The 16,344-nt window shown below is 40.1% G+C and overlaps 1 protein-coding gene across 1 annotated transcript; it reads right to left on the bottom strand.

Moving 5' to 3' along the window:
• Nucleotides 1-204: 204 nt before the first annotated feature.
• Nucleotides 205-16,260, bottom strand: brd2b (bromodomain containing 2b). The gene is given in 13 exon segments (XM_054621699.1): nucleotides 205-1,887; nucleotides 3,018-3,152; nucleotides 4,866-5,182; nucleotides 5,897-6,162; nucleotides 6,251-6,496; nucleotides 6,632-6,760; nucleotides 7,028-7,345; nucleotides 7,348-7,524; nucleotides 7,812-7,972; nucleotides 8,253-8,397; nucleotides 9,210-9,347; nucleotides 10,188-10,476; nucleotides 16,140-16,260. Coding segments are annotated over 13 exon segments (2,484 nt in total). The 5' UTR covers nucleotides 16,172-16,260; the 3' UTR covers nucleotides 205-1,756.
• Nucleotides 16,261-16,344: the final 84 nt, after the last annotated feature.

Genomic DNA, 16,344 nt, shown 5'->3' with positions numbered 1-16,344 from the left:
TCAGCTTCAAGGCAACAGTTCTGATCGTTATAAAATGTTCTTCAATTAATCACATCTTTTCATTAAAAAAAACTGTTAAATTATGTCTGTTATAACATATCGAAAATATTCAAATTAGAGAATAAAAAAAAGCATATTATCTTCACTTTTAAGGATATATAAACTCACACAGGCAAAACAAAACTCAAACTGTTTCTACAGAAGAGAATATTTTAATAAACACACTTGTCAAATGAAAGGTATGTTTCAGAGAGAGTGAACTCAACTAAGACCGTAAACTGGAATGAGAAATAACAGCATGTAAAAAAAGGAAAACAAGATAAGAAAGAAAGGACCGAACAGCAGAAATACAATAGTTTGTGCAACAGCAAATACAGTTTAAGTATATACAAGCATATATTCTTTCACTGAACATTCAACAATAGCTTCAACTATGCATGGGGGTACGAGGACTTTGTTGTCTCTTTACGGGGTTATTCAATCAACAACATCTGTTCCACTAAGTGCAGAGCAGCCGAGAGAGTTCTCTAAGAAACCGTCACTGAGTTTCTCTAAGTGCTACAGATGCAAAACGTCACATGTTCAGGAGACTATTGTGGAAATTACAAACCTGCACTATAATCCGATAACATTCAGAATTCCCAGAAGTGTTCAGCTCGTATTAAAATAAACACACACTTCAGTTACAGTCTGATGTGATGAGGAGAAACGTTGAGGACAATATCCAAGTTGAATAGTAAAGAGCTGATTTTCCAAAAAATACTGAAGACTTTGCAAATAGTGTCACATCAAAATCATTACAAACTGAATGATTATGTTACTTCATTGCAAACTTTGTAAATACAGTACGTAAAGCCATTTCTATACTGTACTATAAACCCACTTTGTTTAAGAAATACATGCTGTAAAAAAAAAAACCAGACGACAGCATGAAGTTTAAAGTGGGATTGAAATGCAAGAACAATTTGTGTAAACATAAAAGAGGAATGATCCAGAACTCAAACTGTAACAGACTTCAAACGTTGACCTGAAAATGGCAGAAACCAGAGCTTTTCTTTTCTAAACTGCTCAATAGGAATATAAGAGCTTTGTATTATTTATTTTTTTGAAATAATGTAATCGTTATCAACAATCTGGAAGATTAAGGCTGAGTCTAGGGGGTCGATCTAAAAAAAAAAAAAAAAAAAAAAATGAAGCGTGGCAGGAGGCCACATGATAGAAAAGCAAGGCTTGAGACCACAAAGGTTGCTGGTTCAAACTCCAGTAACGTCCGAGGAAATGTTGGTGAAGAACACAAATAAATAAACACTCTTCAGTTTTCTCACCACAGAGGACACAGCGGAAGGCCAGCCAAATCAGATTTGGAGTAAAGCCCGTCTTTCCACATCCTTTTTTTTTTTTAATTTATTTTTTTAAATTACTCCGCCTCCCTCTTTGGGGGATCACCATAAAATTCTTCTTTATAAAAGAAACATAAATTTGTACAAGTATTTACAAAAAGGGGAGGAGGGGGAAACCAAGGCATTTAGTGTTTTTTTCTACGATTATCCACAGAGATGTTGTTTCACATCCCCTCAGTCCCACATTCAAATATTTTACGAGTCCACTTGGAGTGTTTTTACGCCTCGGTAACTAATATCTCAGCCCACTACTGTTTCAGGGTGTGTTGTGTCCTGGGCCAGCCCAAGTCCCTGAGTTATTAGTGTTTTTTTTTTTGTGTTTTTTTCTTCTTTCTCTCAGCCCCGTGCTGAGGATCTCAACCAGAGTCTGAATCACTGGTGTCTGAGGACGAGGAGGAGGAGGAGGAGGAAGAGGAGTCGGAGCTGGAGCTGCTGCCGCTGAGGCGCGTGGCCTCGGTGTGAGTCTCTACAGCGCTGGGCTTCTCCACTGAAGACAGAACAAAAAGAAAGAAATGAGAGTAAATAAATACAGATACACCAGGTAGAGAGGGAAAGGAAGAGAAGTATTAACCCTCTGATCCCCGGCAGGTTTCAAGGCATGTTTACTTTTATTGCCAAAATTACACCATTTACCAGAAACAGTTTAAAAGGAATTTATAATCAGATTTTCAAACGGTCCTTGAATGAATCGTGCGTGAAGAACCAAAAGTACCTAAAGTAACCAAATCTAAGCTTAAAATAAGTCACATTTTATCAAAATCCCTTTGTTCTTCATGTTTCATCTAATATTTTGCCAAAAACAAACCTTTTGCACAAACCACATCCTGTGAATAACAAAAAAAAATTCTGTAAAATTCTGTACTACTACTTCTGTACTACTATTCTGTACCAAAAAAAATTCTGTACAAAAATAAATTCTGCCAGTTGAGCTGCCAGTTGAGCTGGCAAAGCCATGAATGACTCTGCTGATAACAACAGAGCCATGAATGACTCTGCTGATAACAACAGTCACATGACACAGAATTAGTGAAACCTCAACTGAGCTGCAGCACCGAGGAGAGGACGAGAGAGGAATTTGTAAAAATGTGAATAATTCAATATGTGTAGCATGAGGAGTCCCGATAGTTTTTCAGCATTTTTAAGACTTGTGGGCACTTGTCAACATGTTGTACATTTAGATTACATAATTTCCAATTTTTGTAAAATAAATTATCAAAGAAAGTCAAATTATTTCTTAACGTTTTTTATGGCATTATAACTGTTACTCTAAAGACATTTTTGAGTTATCCCTACTTCTAGCCATGACTGTGCCGTTTCCCTAGAGGTGCAGGATTTACATAATCCAGTGTAAACGGCCAAATAAAGTCAAATGTGACAGGAACAAAACAAACACTTTGAAACTGCTTGGGGTTCAGACGGTTTTAACGTACTCTGTAAAATACTTTGACAATAATAATAATAATAATAATATTCTTGATTATTGTTGCCTTTTAATAAAAAGGCCAACAATAATAATAATAATAATAAAACAAAAATAACATCTAAACAGCAACATCGAAGGTGCATGTGGTGTGCATGAGAGGAGGTGCACATTCAGATAAGGATGTGTGCGCTCACCTTTAGGTTTGGCAGGTTTCTTGACAGAGTTGAGTTGCCCGCTGACGTCCTGCAGCCTCCTCTCCAGCTCCCTCCTCTTCTCCAGAGTCAGCTCCTCTTTAGACTTCACAACGCCGCCTTTCTTTCCTGCTGGGCCTGAAAAGATGACAGCGCAGTTTAAGACCCGAGGTCCACACGGTCATGCAGTTGCCAGTTGGATTTAACAAACCTTACAGAACACCCGATTAGTGTAGCTAATTTAGTCATTAATTTGCGAAATTTAGCTTCATGATGTGAAATTACACAAACCTCCGAGATATGTCGTTCATTAAATGCTTTGTGCATCACGCACTGTGCTGCCATACTCAACATACCGACTAAGCAAACGCATAATCAACTTTCCACGTCACTGTATTGACTTTAAGGAGCTTATCCTGCAGTGTTTACTCAGGAGGAAAATGATCCCTTCACTCCCTTCTGTGTGTCACTGAGACGCACAGAGGAAACAAAGTCAGGAGCTTTAACTGGCTGAGAGAACAGCGTTGCACACCTGTCAATTTGTGTTATGCTAATGGTTAGATTTTTTATTTCTTTAGTAAATCCAGTCAGGGAAAGAAATCTAACATCAATATGAAAGTGAAGATATCCTTTGCATGTAACTGAAAGTAACCAGACCTGCCTTCAGACCAAGCCGATGCATGTTCGCCTCGTCTGTCTCATGTGTTTGGCTTTCTGTCTGCTTTTCCTTTTCATATTCCTATCTTGATGGTTCCACCCATGTCCTCTGTGATTTAATGTCATCACATTTATACTATTTTTCCTATTTGTCTGATGAGCATGTTTTTATTTCATATTATTGTTTGCATTGTATATTTACCTAGAAGCACGTCACTTTTATATCCTTTTCTTTTCTTTGTTGTTAAAATGTTTAATTCAACAAATCTGGTCGAGGTTTATATTTGTACATATATACATACATATACACACACAGGCGTTACAATCGCTTCAGAACAATGGACATTGCTGATTGTGTGTGTGTGGAGTTGCGTCGCTGTCCATATCACTGATGATAGAGAGACATGGTTTATAATCCCGTTTCTGTTCGCTTTCTTGGTTGTAAATAAAACTTTGGCTCCTAATTCTATTTTCCACATTGGTGCAATCCACGGACAGAAGGGAAATGACAGGCAAGCAGAGGGACAGTCAACTGGAGAGAGAAAGAAACGCAAGCAGCACACAGCTGTTACAGCACCACAAACAGCTGTTTTGCGTCTCCCCCAGCTGATTTTAGAGAATGGTTCATAAATTCTAAATGTATCTCGTGCTCAAAACGTGCTACGTCCTTATGAGAGTGCTCTGATGAAAAAGCCATTTTGTTATTTATCAATGATCCTTCATATCACTACCACATTTTCCAGTCACTGCGGGGATTCAACTGTGAGATTGGCAGTAATAAATAAATAGATGTTGGCAGGTCTGAGCTCTGTGCTAAACAACAAACAAAAGTCAAGTCTAAATCATTACTGACTGTCTTAAAGCTACACCTCACAAAGTTGCTTTGATTTGCATTTCTGCTTGAGCTGAACCAAACTTCCATGTTGTTTTGCTATTTTTTGCCAGATTTTGACTAATTAAAAATATGATTTATTTATTATTTGGCAGGTGACAGGTGGATGCAACAAACTAATCGATTCAATTCATTTTAGCCACAAAAGTCTGCACTTAAGGTAATGTCTTCCCTCCAAACTGGCCTAAAGCACAAATGTGTGACGTGCTGGGTATTGATGCAAATATCAGCAATGCTAAAAGATCATCGATGAGCTTTGACTGCAAATATTATGGCATTTGATTGATGGATTTGTCATTTACCTTGTTCTCCGTACGGCTTACGGGGCTTCTTCCTCAGGCAGGTCATGACGTAGCGCTCCAGCTCCTTCAGTGTCGACGGTTTGAGCGTTTCAAAGTCGATCTCGATCTCCTCGGGGTTGGTGTCCCTCAGGGACGGCTCCCTGGACTGAATGATGTGGACCACGCGACCCAGCTTCTCCCCCGGCAGCTTGTTGATGTCGAGGCTCAGCTGGCGCTTCTCGTCGTAAGTCATGGGCACGATCTCCTCCTCCTCCTCAGAGTCGTAGTGCGGCAGCATGGAGGTGGGCGGAGGAGGGTAGAACGGCTTCTTTGCGGTCCTGAAGAATCAAGAGGAAGTGATACAGTCAGGACAAAAGACCATTATGATCAGCTGCTTGATATTCTGAATGAAGTTAATGTACACTGAGAAGCTTTAAACAGGCCTTATTATGCTATTTTCCGGGTGCATATTTTTATCTCAAGTTACAGTTACAACATGTTTACATGCGTTAATGCTCATAATCCTCCTTGTTTTACTCATCCTGGCTGTCCTGCAGCACCTCTTCTCACCCTCTCTCTGAAATGCTCCGTTGTAGCGCTTGCTCCTCCCTCCAGAAAGCAAAATCTGCCCTGATTGGTCAGCTAGCCCGCTCTGTTGTGATTGGTCAACGTTTCACATTTCAAAAAACTCTTCCTCCAGAGCTTCAACGCCGTCTCTCTCTTTTGTTGTTTGAGGGCAAAACTAGCTGGAAGGAGTTTACGTCACTTCTGGAACATTGTGACCTCATAAAGTTACAGAAGTGAAGGAGAGAATTAAATGGAGCCGTTTCAGGAGCTCAGGAGCTTCTGAGGGAGAGGGTAACTCCTTTTAGGCATGGACTTCAGGTTTTACACTCTACAGACCTTTTACATGTACAAAAATATATATAACACACTAAAGAAGAGGGAAAAAGTGGAAAAGCATAATAGGGCAACTTTAAAACCTCTTGATGTGAAGGGGAGAAACAGTTTGATGGTTATTCTTTGTGGTGGGTAATTACTTTACTACTAACTTGCTATTCTTGTTACTCTTCTTCCCCTGGCTCTTCTTGGGCTGGGAGCCTCCTGCTCTGGCAGACTTTGTTTTCAGGATCTTGCCGGGCATCTTCCATTCCTCAGAGTCAGCTCGGCTTCTGACGGCTCGACTTCGCTTCTCCAGCTTCTTCTTTTTCTTCTTCTCCTTCTCTTTCTCCTTTTTCTCCTTCTTCTCCTTCTTCTTCTTGGCCTTGATGATGGGGCCTTGGGAGAGGGCAGCCAGCTGCTCGTGCATGGCTCTGAGCTGTTTGGAAAAATGTAATTAATTAATGATCATTGTGAAAAACGTCTTTTTGGAGACCCGGATAAGTAAAAAGCACAGAGGGACTTACTTGTGTGCACACCTGGTCCTGTAACTCAGCCAGGCGATGAGCTCGCTCCTCCTCGCTGTCTGAGTTGGGGCTGCTCTCGCTCTCTTCACTCTCACTGCTGGGCTCGCTCTCTGAGGTGGAGGAAGAGGAGGACGAGGAGGAGGAAGAGGAGGACGACGAGGATGATGGATTGCCACTCAGTGACATGGCTGTGTGATCCATATGTGGTTCGTCTGGCATCTTGGCAAAACGGAACTCAAACACATCCTGGGAAGAAAAAAAAAAAAAAAAAAAGCCCAAATTAAAGAAAATGTAACAGTCACAGAAAAGCTTTTCCTCAGTCTGCTGCACTTCTGTATCAGTCTGATTATTCGAAAAGAGGGATTAGACAGCTGGGCTCACCTGCAGCTTCCGTGCCATGCCCACAACATCGTGGTCAGGTGGGTTATACTTGTAACAGTTGGAGAACATGAGTCTGACATCGCTAGCAAACTGTTGAGCATCCCTGTATTCACGACAGTCCATCTTCCTCTGATGGAGAGATAGGAGAGGAGAATATTAGAGAAGCAACCAAACCTTTAGGAGGTTTCATCAGTGGGTTTATGCATCTTAATAACTTGCAATTTACAATAAATTTCATATTTTCAGCCCCAATGCCTCTGTGTTCATCATCACAGCGTGTTACATTTAAAAAAAGGGCCATTAAGAGATCTGAAAGAACAAAGCTTTACTGTGTAATCAGCAACACAACAGGAGCTATAACAATAGTCTGATACTCTTTGCACTATGAGGAGTCACCTTGATGGTGCTGAGGTCCATGGGACACTTAATGATGTCGTGATAGTCGTGAAGTCCCAGTGCAGTTGCGTCCACAGGTGTGTAGAAAGGCCAGGCGTACGCAGCATGTTTCTTTGACAGCATGTCCTTCAGCAGCCCGCTGCAGTACCTCAGCTGGGGGCTCAGCTTGCCCTTCTTAGAGGGCTGGGACTGGACAGAGTCGGGCAAGTCCTTCTTGGGGGGTTTGATGGGGCGTCCGCTGCCCACCCTGCGTCCACCGCCTGCCATCATTGGCTGGAGCAGGACGGGACCTCCGGGGCTCCGGACCAGGCCCATCCCAGGAGAGGGGTCTCCATGCCCATGCCACCCATGGAGATGGAGTGCATGGAGGTGTCGTGGACCTGGCCCCCGTGGCCTCCTTTGCCCAGGCCGACCATGTGCGTTGCTCCCGACATGCCCACACTCAAGCCCATGGTGGAGGGGGTGGTGGTGTCCGCCTTACGTTTTACACCTTTTTTCTACAAAGAAAGAGGTTGGAGGTCACAACGATCTCAATATTGTGGCTTTATTCCAGTCAATTTAATGCTTGTAATTCAATACAATTTTTCTTACAACACAAATGCTGAATGTTTTGCAACTGTTTTTCACAATAGGTAATCAAATCTGTATTGCGTTTCCAGACATTTGTGTTTTTCTAAAAAATAATAACAGAATAAACTGAATCATCGCTAACTGGTCTGCAATTATTATTATTATAGAATTGTGTTTCTTGTGGGCCTTCTTAATGAGCGATTTTTCTATATACCTTGGTCGTGGGCTGTGTAGGTGGCAGGCCCATGATGTTGGCCGGAGGCAGGCTTTTGGTCAGCACAGTCTGGGGAGAGTTGGCCAGCATGGACTCCCCCGTGTCCGAGGAGGACGGGGAGTAGGCTGACTGGGACACCGCTGGTACCTGCTGAGCCCTCGCTGGTGAGAGATGAATATTCAACATTAGTGATAGAACTCAGCTACAGAGTGACAGGTGACAAAAGTTATGTCCTAATCACTGGAGACATGCATGGCTTTCTATGTGGCTTCCACCATAAACGCTTCTTTAACATGATAAATCTCTGCAAAAAGAAAAATATTTAGTAGAACCGCTGAGCTGTCCATGAGGCTGGATGTCATAACAAAAAGGTTTCTTCTAGTAGTGACTAAAAAACAATAGCAAGTATAGAAACAGTTTAATTCAAATTCTGCAACTCACAGTGAGATTTGCGACCTCTTCCCTTGCTGTTCTTGCTTCGAGGAGCCGGAGGAGGCAGCTCAACTTCGTCCTCCGGCATCTGGGCCACCTTTTGGAGAAAGATCTTCTCTAAGGGCTGAGCCATCAGTACAATGTCATCCGTCGGCTAGCAAAGAAAAAAACAAAAAACATTAGAGCACTGCTAAGGCCATAGCAGTAAGAAAAAACTGCTCTTTTGACATTCATTTTATATATTTCATTATACTTTTTTATTAGTTTTAAGGATTAGCTAATTAATTCAGTAGCAGAGTGAAAACATCAACAGTTATACCAAACATTTGCTCAGCACACCTTCACAAATACTTGCAACTTGTCCTCGTTTTCATTGCTTCTGATATATTACAAATGAAATGAATAACATAAGAAAAAAACTGTGATATATGGATGAAGTTTAAGGTGAAAATGATCTTTGGTGTCCCGCCTAGATGCTAAAATAGCATCAACGTTTTTGGGATTCATTACAACTACAACTACCACTTAGACACCCATTAACCAGGACTCCTAGGTTTACATCTAGACAAGTTGTCTGAATTGTTAATAAAATATTTGGTCATGGATCCTTGTCAACTTTACATTTTCATTTTCACTCTTTTGTTATGACGAAAGGAAAACACCCCAGATATAATCCCTGAGAAGTTTCTGTTTGCAAAGTGTTGGATGACTCTTTTCTCGTGAGAAATCAAGAAAAGGTTAAACATTGATTCCCTCTCTCACAATGTTAAGAACATCCCTGAGAGAACATCCGGGATAAGTGCCTTGAGCTTTAAACAACCCTGTATTATTCCTGCTGTGAAGGGAGGTCGACCTGAAATGTAATCATTACAGCTGTGCCATCTTATGACAGTAGCAGCAAGAGAGAAATTAATTAGGACATGAACACGATGGATAAATATCCTTTTTTTTTACCTTTTAACCTACCTTGTTGTAGATGTAGCAGTTGGTGAACATGGTGTTGAAGTCCTGTATGCACTCACTAGCACTGCGGTAGAAGTTGTTCTCCAGACGCTTTTTGATGGTCCCCATGTCCATGGGTTGTTTGATAATTTTATGGTAATCCTAAAAAAAAAAAGGCGGAACAATAAACAGAGAAGTGAAACATGTGGAGATCCTTTTTTTATTCTTACTGAAACCATGACTCATTGAGCATGTTGAACCAGGGCTGAGCCGTTAATTGTATTCAAGTCGACATTGTGAAGGGGGGAGAATGCAAGTTTCAAATCGCAAAAGCCGCAATAAAGAAAGTTTTTTGTTTTTACGCTACACAATCCACCCATCCAGAGGGTCGGAAACACCTTCACGGGCGCAAGATCTGCCCTACACCCCACGTGACATATGCGACGAGAGTATATGTGAAAAGCACTTTGTCAAATGCAACGCACAAGCTGTGATGCTCGCCGTTACCGTGTGAAAATGGCCAAGGCCGGGATTAAGTGCAATCCATTTGTTTACATATCAAATTATTGTAAGAGAAGCTTAGCTCGTTTGGGGACCAGATCAATGTGGAGTGAGTGTGGTAGACGAAGAGAAAGAGAAAGGCGGTGGATGCGCTCAGAGCAGACAGCTGGTGGCGATCGGAGCAGAGAAGAAATTAAAAGTAAAGTTGTAGAGTGTACAGTGTAGCTTTCAGTTTGTACATGAGGCTTTATAGAGGTATATTATTCATATCAATTCATGCATCAATTCATCTCATGTCATCATAAGAGGTAGGCCTGTTCATTTATTCACTGCATCCGTTGTTGTGGTAGTCACACTTTAGAATGATTTATTGCTTGTGTATAGTGAATAATACAGGAGACAAGGAACTACAGGCACTGCAGTGAGTTGCAGAAACATAAATGAAATTCAACAAAATTGGAAGTGAAAGTAGAAAGTGAAAGTTTTTCTGTTGTAACTCACCGGTAGGCTTAGCCTGTAGGCATCCACCGGCTCACGGAAAGGCCAGGCGAACTGATGCCTCCACAGGTACTTCATCAGGGTCCTCTGGAGAAACTGCAGCTGGTTGGTCATGCGGCCCGGCCGGTTGGGATCCTTCACTGGGGGCTGAGGTGGGACGGGAGGACCCTGAGGCATCGTGTGCGGCAGAGACGGGCTCTCAAAGTCCTCGTAAAGCAGCGAGGGCTTGCGGATGCGTTTGCCCGAACTGCTGTGTTGCTCCATCCCGCCACTGGACAACCCGACCAGAGAGCTGGAGGAGAGGGAAACAGAGGGAGGAGGGGAGGAGAGAGAGAGAGAGGATGGGGAGGAGACAGAGAGAAGATGGGAAGAGACAGAGAAAGGGAGGAGACAGAGAGAAGATGGGAGGAGACAGAGAAAGGGAGGAGACAGAGAGAAGATGGGAGGAGACAGAAAGAAGATGGGAGGAGTCAGAGAGAGGATGGGAGGAGACAGAGAGAGGATGGGAGGAGACAGAGAGAGGATGGGAGGAGACAGAGATGGGAGGAGGATGGGAGGAGACAGAGACAGATGGGAGGAGACAGATGGATGGGAGGAGTCAGAGAGAGGATGGGAGGAGACAGAGAGAGAGAGAGAGAGAGAGAGGATGGGAGGAGACAGAGAGAGGATGGGAGGAGACAGAGAGAAGAGAGGAGAGAGAGGATGGGAGGAGACAGAGAGAGGATGGGAGGAGACAGAGAGAAGATGGGAGGAGACAGAGAGAGGATGGGAGGAGACAGAGAGAGGATGGGAGAGAGAAGATGGGAGGAGACAGAGAGAGGATGGGAGGAGACAGAGAGAGGATGGGAGGAGACAGAGAGAGAGAGAGAGGATGGGAGGAGACAGAGAGAGGATGGGAGGAGACAGAGAGAGAGAGAAGATGGGAGGGACAGAGAGAGGATGGGAGGAGACAGAGAGAAGATGGGAGGAGACAGAGAGAGGAGGGAGGAGACAATAAAGAGGATGAGGAAAAGATAACATTGAATGATAAAGACAAACTGCAGGAACTAAAATGCTACCTCACAATAAAAGTGGTGATAATTAAAGCACAAACAACGTATAACTTCTTCACACTATATATCAAAAGATTTTTAAAAAGGGATAGAAGTGACCATGTTTCTGTGAGGGAAGTTAAAACAACCACCAGGTCCACAGAGAGACAGAGAAGGCTAGAGAAGGAAATGGTACTTTAAGATGACTGTGCTGTATGACCTTTGCAACCCTTATTGATTCACAGAACAGCCATCCACTCCCATGAAGGCATGCACTCATTGAAAATCTGCTAATGTCAAAAAGCGCAGCCCATACATGCTTCATTCACGCGGTCCATGACCTGTTAAACTACGGCTCTGCCCTCCCAGTCAGAGAACCGCCATCGAGGAAACTAGGATTCCATCAATAGGCTGCTACTTTTAGCACAGTCATGGGAACCACCATCGCATGGCTCCTCACCAGCTAAAAAAAACAAACATTCATTTATAATAAGGCTTGGTGATACAAATCTTTTTTTTTTCTTCTTTGGCTCGTAAATATATCATGAATCATGGGTAAAATAATAAGATTCGACACTAACTCGATGCCGGATATTACATTTTTCAGAGACAATTTTACAAAAAAAGAGATAAGGTCAGACGCAGATGACACATCAAATAATGTGATTGGGGTGATTGTAAATGGATGCTAACAGAAGGGGCTTCTAGTCATCTCTGCTTTCTACCAAGCTTTGGGGGGAATCAAAAGATCTAAATTGGAGGCAGAGTGAAAAGATTCAAAAAGGAGAGAAAGAATGATATCAAAAGGGTTAAACACAATGGACATCTCCAAAGTCACTAGTGTGGAGGGAATTCTGCTGGAAGAATTTAAACCTCTTTTTCCACAAGACACACAAAATAGAAAAGGAGGAAAACTTGTTTCTCAACCAAACTGTTGGAGGCCGTTTGGAAGCGACTACGCTGCCCAAAGACATATTTTCTGAAATTGTACGAAGATAAGGCTATGCTTGCAAAATGTTAAGGCAGTAGGGAAAGTATTTTGGATATGAATCCCTAAATACCTGCCCTGTGATGCATCTTGGGAACGTTAAAAAGGAACACCTGATCCACAAAATGACTTTTATATTTCAAGTATTTCAATAACTCACCCTGTGTTACCTTGAATTCTTGAAGAAAACTTCTGCATAACATTCTCAAGTTTGTGAACTGTTTATATACTTTTGCTTTTGTTTATTTCAATTCAACAAGCTTCTTCACTGTATTTTTGTTTTCTCCGTTCACCATAGAGGCAAGTTTTCTTTAAGAACTCAAGGTAAGTACTTGATATACAAATGGTCAGTTCGGAGTTGAAGTATTCCCTTAAAGATGAGGATAGAGGATACCTACTTAACTTAAGTTTTACTTGCAGCATTGAAGCCGTACAAGACATTGGCTTATGGTTTAACACTCCAAACAGGATTATTGGCTGGAATTTATAACATTTTTGTTATGGAAAAGATGACAAATAAATAAAAGAGAAATACTTAAAACACAGGGCCTAATAAGCATGGAGCCAGTGGGTTAAAATCTCAAATTTGCTCTCTTCTGTAAACAAATTTGTAGCTCTGATTTCCAACTATTTACAAATAAATGAATGTCAGGGATACCCTTGACTGAGGCACTGTGGTCTAAAAATTGGCAGTACAGCTGCCAAGAACTCCTACAGTTACTATGAAGAACTGGTTTAAATGAAAAGGACACATTGCAGAATATGAATTACTAAAGTTAAGTGAAAGGAAAGAAAGACTTTACATATCTCAGAATGCTCTATGACTCACTGGCATCAACACAACTTGATATAGACCAGACTAGTCTGGTGAGGCCACCATGTCACCATAAACCCTGCCATCCCCTTGTCACCTCCCTCTTAGCACAGCACATGAACCAGATTTAAAAGAAGTTATATGTCACCCTGGAGTTGAGGAGACACACTTGCCCCACTGACTCACAAACTGTGGTAAAGCATGAGAGCTCATTTTCTACATCAGTCAGAGTCCCAGCAACCCAAAGAACGGCTGAACTGCATTAGCATTTAGAAAATATCATGAGCCATTGTGTAGTGAATACATTTCAGTATAAACTTACACAAATATATTTGAAGAGCAATTATTTAAGCTTTTTGGAATAAGTATCAAGTAATGTAACTGCTATTGTTACAATAGTACAGTATAATAGTAGAGTGTTTTGTGATAATTGTACTGGAAATGCCTTATATCTTGATCACTATAAGTATGCACCCGAAGCACAAAACACACTATTTATATTTGTCTTTTTCTCATTTTGTTCCCCTTTCTGAATGGGTGTTTCTTGTAAAAATGTCCTGATACACCAAAGCAAAGGATCTCATATGCATGGTTTAGGTTTTTAGTGAAACATAAAGTGAAAAACAGCCACCATAATCAGATAGTACGGTAGATATCATAAGGTAGTAGCTCTTTTAAAATCGTTGCTTTACCACAAATCTGCCAAAACACAAACTTTTGAGCTACAAAACTCATCAATGTGGCTTAAACAGGATCAAAACATAAAAACATGATGATAAAAAAGCACATTGACTACACAACAATATTTTTAAAAAAACGCTGTTTGTTGTGTTCTATGGAGTTATGCATATCTAGATTATGTTCAATGAAATATAAAGTAATTGAATTGATATAAATTGATCATATAATCCTACCTTGTTTCTTTATTACATAAACTCCTGTTTTGTTATTAACGCTTGTGCATGTGGCTTTTGCAATATCTTAATAATTGAATCAAAACAATTAAAAGAAAACTCATGCTCCTGGATTTAAAACCCAACAGCTAATGTAACTGCAATAGTACAGTATAGCATAGTATAGTGTTTTGTGATATTTGTACTGGAAATGCCCTAGAGCTTGATCATTATAAGTATGCACCTGATGCACAAAACACACCATTTCTATTTGTCTTTTTCTCACTTTGTTCCCCCTTTTCTGAATGGGTGTTTCTTGTTAAATTTCCTGGTACACCAAAGCAAAAAATCTTATATGCATGGTTTATTTTTTAGTGGAACACAAAGTAAAAAAAACATCCATTATCATCAGATACAGATGTCATTTCACCACATACAAAAAGGTAGTAGCTCTTTCAAAATCGTTGCTTTAACACAAATCTGCCAAAACACAAACTTTTGAGCTACAACACAGGATCAAAACATAAAAACATGATGATAAAAAAGCACATTGACTGTGTTAAAAACAAGTACAAAGCATACTTTAAACACACCTTTTGTTATTTCATTTTGTTTCTTAGTTTAGTTTTATCCTAATGATTGTTTTTAATGCATAAAGCATACTTTAAACACACCTTTTGTTGTGTTCTATGGAGTAATGCATATCTAGATTATGTTCAATGAAATGATAAAAAAAAAGCCCATTGACTGTGTTATCACAATTTTACAGAATGTCTTTTATGTGATATCGTCTTTATGTTTTGTTTTAATTTGGTTTAATATTTTATCTTATATTCGTTTACTATTCTATGTTTACCTATTTCACTTGATTTTATTTATTTTGTTCGTTTATTTGATTGTCACTTGTTATTTCTTAGTTTAGATTCATCCTAATGATTGTTTTTAATGCATAAAGCATACTTTAAACACACCTTTTGTTGTGTTCTATGGAGTAATGCATATCTAGATTAAGTTCAATGAAATGATAAAAAAGCCCATTGACTGTGTTATCACAATTTTACAGAATGGCTTTTATGTGATATCGTCGTCTTTATGTTTTGTTTTAATTTGGTTTTAGTATTTTATGTTTACCTATTTCACTTCTTATATGCATGGTTTATTTTTTAGTGGAACACAAATTAAAAAAAACATCCATTATCATCAGATACAGATGTCATTTCACCACATACAAAAAGGTAGTAGCTCTTTCAAAATCGTTGCTTTAACACAAATCTGCCAAAACACAAACTTTTGAGCTACAACACAGGATCAAAACATAAAAACATGATGATAAAAACTTGATTTTATTTATTTTGTTCGTTTATTTGATTGTCACTTGTTATTTCTTAGTTTAGATTCATCCTAATGATTGTTTTTAATGCATAAAGCATACATTAAACACACCTTTTGTTGTGTTCTATGGAGTAATGCATATCTAGATTATGTTCAATGAAATGATAAAAAAAAGACCATTGACTGTGTTATCACAATTTTACAGAATGGCTTTTATGTGATATCGTCGTTTTAATTTGGTTTTAGTATTTTATGTTTACCTATTTCACTTGATTTTATTCATTTTGTTCGTTTATTTGACTGTCACTAGTTATTTCATTTTATTTCTTAGTTTAGTTTTATCCTAATGATTGTTTTTAATGCATAAAGCATACTTTAAACACACCTTTTGTTGTGTTCTACGGAGTAAAGCACATCTACATTAAGTTCAATGAAATGATAAAGTAATTAAACTGATATAAAATGCTTAATTGCGTGTCAATATCTTCATAATTGAATCAAAACTCCTCGATTTAAACCCCGCCCCCCAACAGCTCGAACCACGTGACCCAGGAGCAGCTGGTCACGTGGTTCGGTAGCCCCGCCCCTCTCTGTTTGTAAACACTGCCTCACAATGACGGGCAGAGATTTATTTTTTTACATATAAATATATATATATATATACATATATACATAAACATATATATATATAAACAATCTGTATCTAATCACAGCTCATTTAACCAGTAGCATTGAAGCTAAGCTAACAGCTAGCGATGAATGACAAGCTAGCGCTGTCAAAAGCTAGCGCTGTTAGCATGATGCTAACGGCTCCACTGATGACATTTTACGTTAGTCCGTCGTCATGGAAACTAGTGCAGTGATGCAAAAAGAAAAACGACGTTGGGCGTTAACTACCTGTCGTGGTGCAGGTTGACGGCCGCTTCCATCGGGCAGAAGGAGTGTTATATTACAAAAATACACAATTTTTTATTTTATTTATTTATTTATTTATGCTCCTCCTCCCCCGGTAGACCACCGTGCAGCTCCGCAGCGAAATGGCGCCCACCCGCTTCCGCTTGACGCTATATAAACCCCACGGCGTGGCGGTGACGCGCATTTT

The sequence above is a fragment of the Anoplopoma fimbria genome, chromosome 20 (genome assembly GCF_027596085.1).
Source record: "Anoplopoma fimbria isolate UVic2021 breed Golden Eagle Sablefish chromosome 20, Afim_UVic_2022, whole genome shotgun sequence".
Classification (NCBI taxonomy): domain Eukaryota; kingdom Metazoa; phylum Chordata; class Actinopteri; order Perciformes; family Anoplopomatidae; genus Anoplopoma; species Anoplopoma fimbria.
Note: the sequence above shows the minus strand (reverse complement) of the source record. Positions and strands in the feature narration are given on the sequence as shown.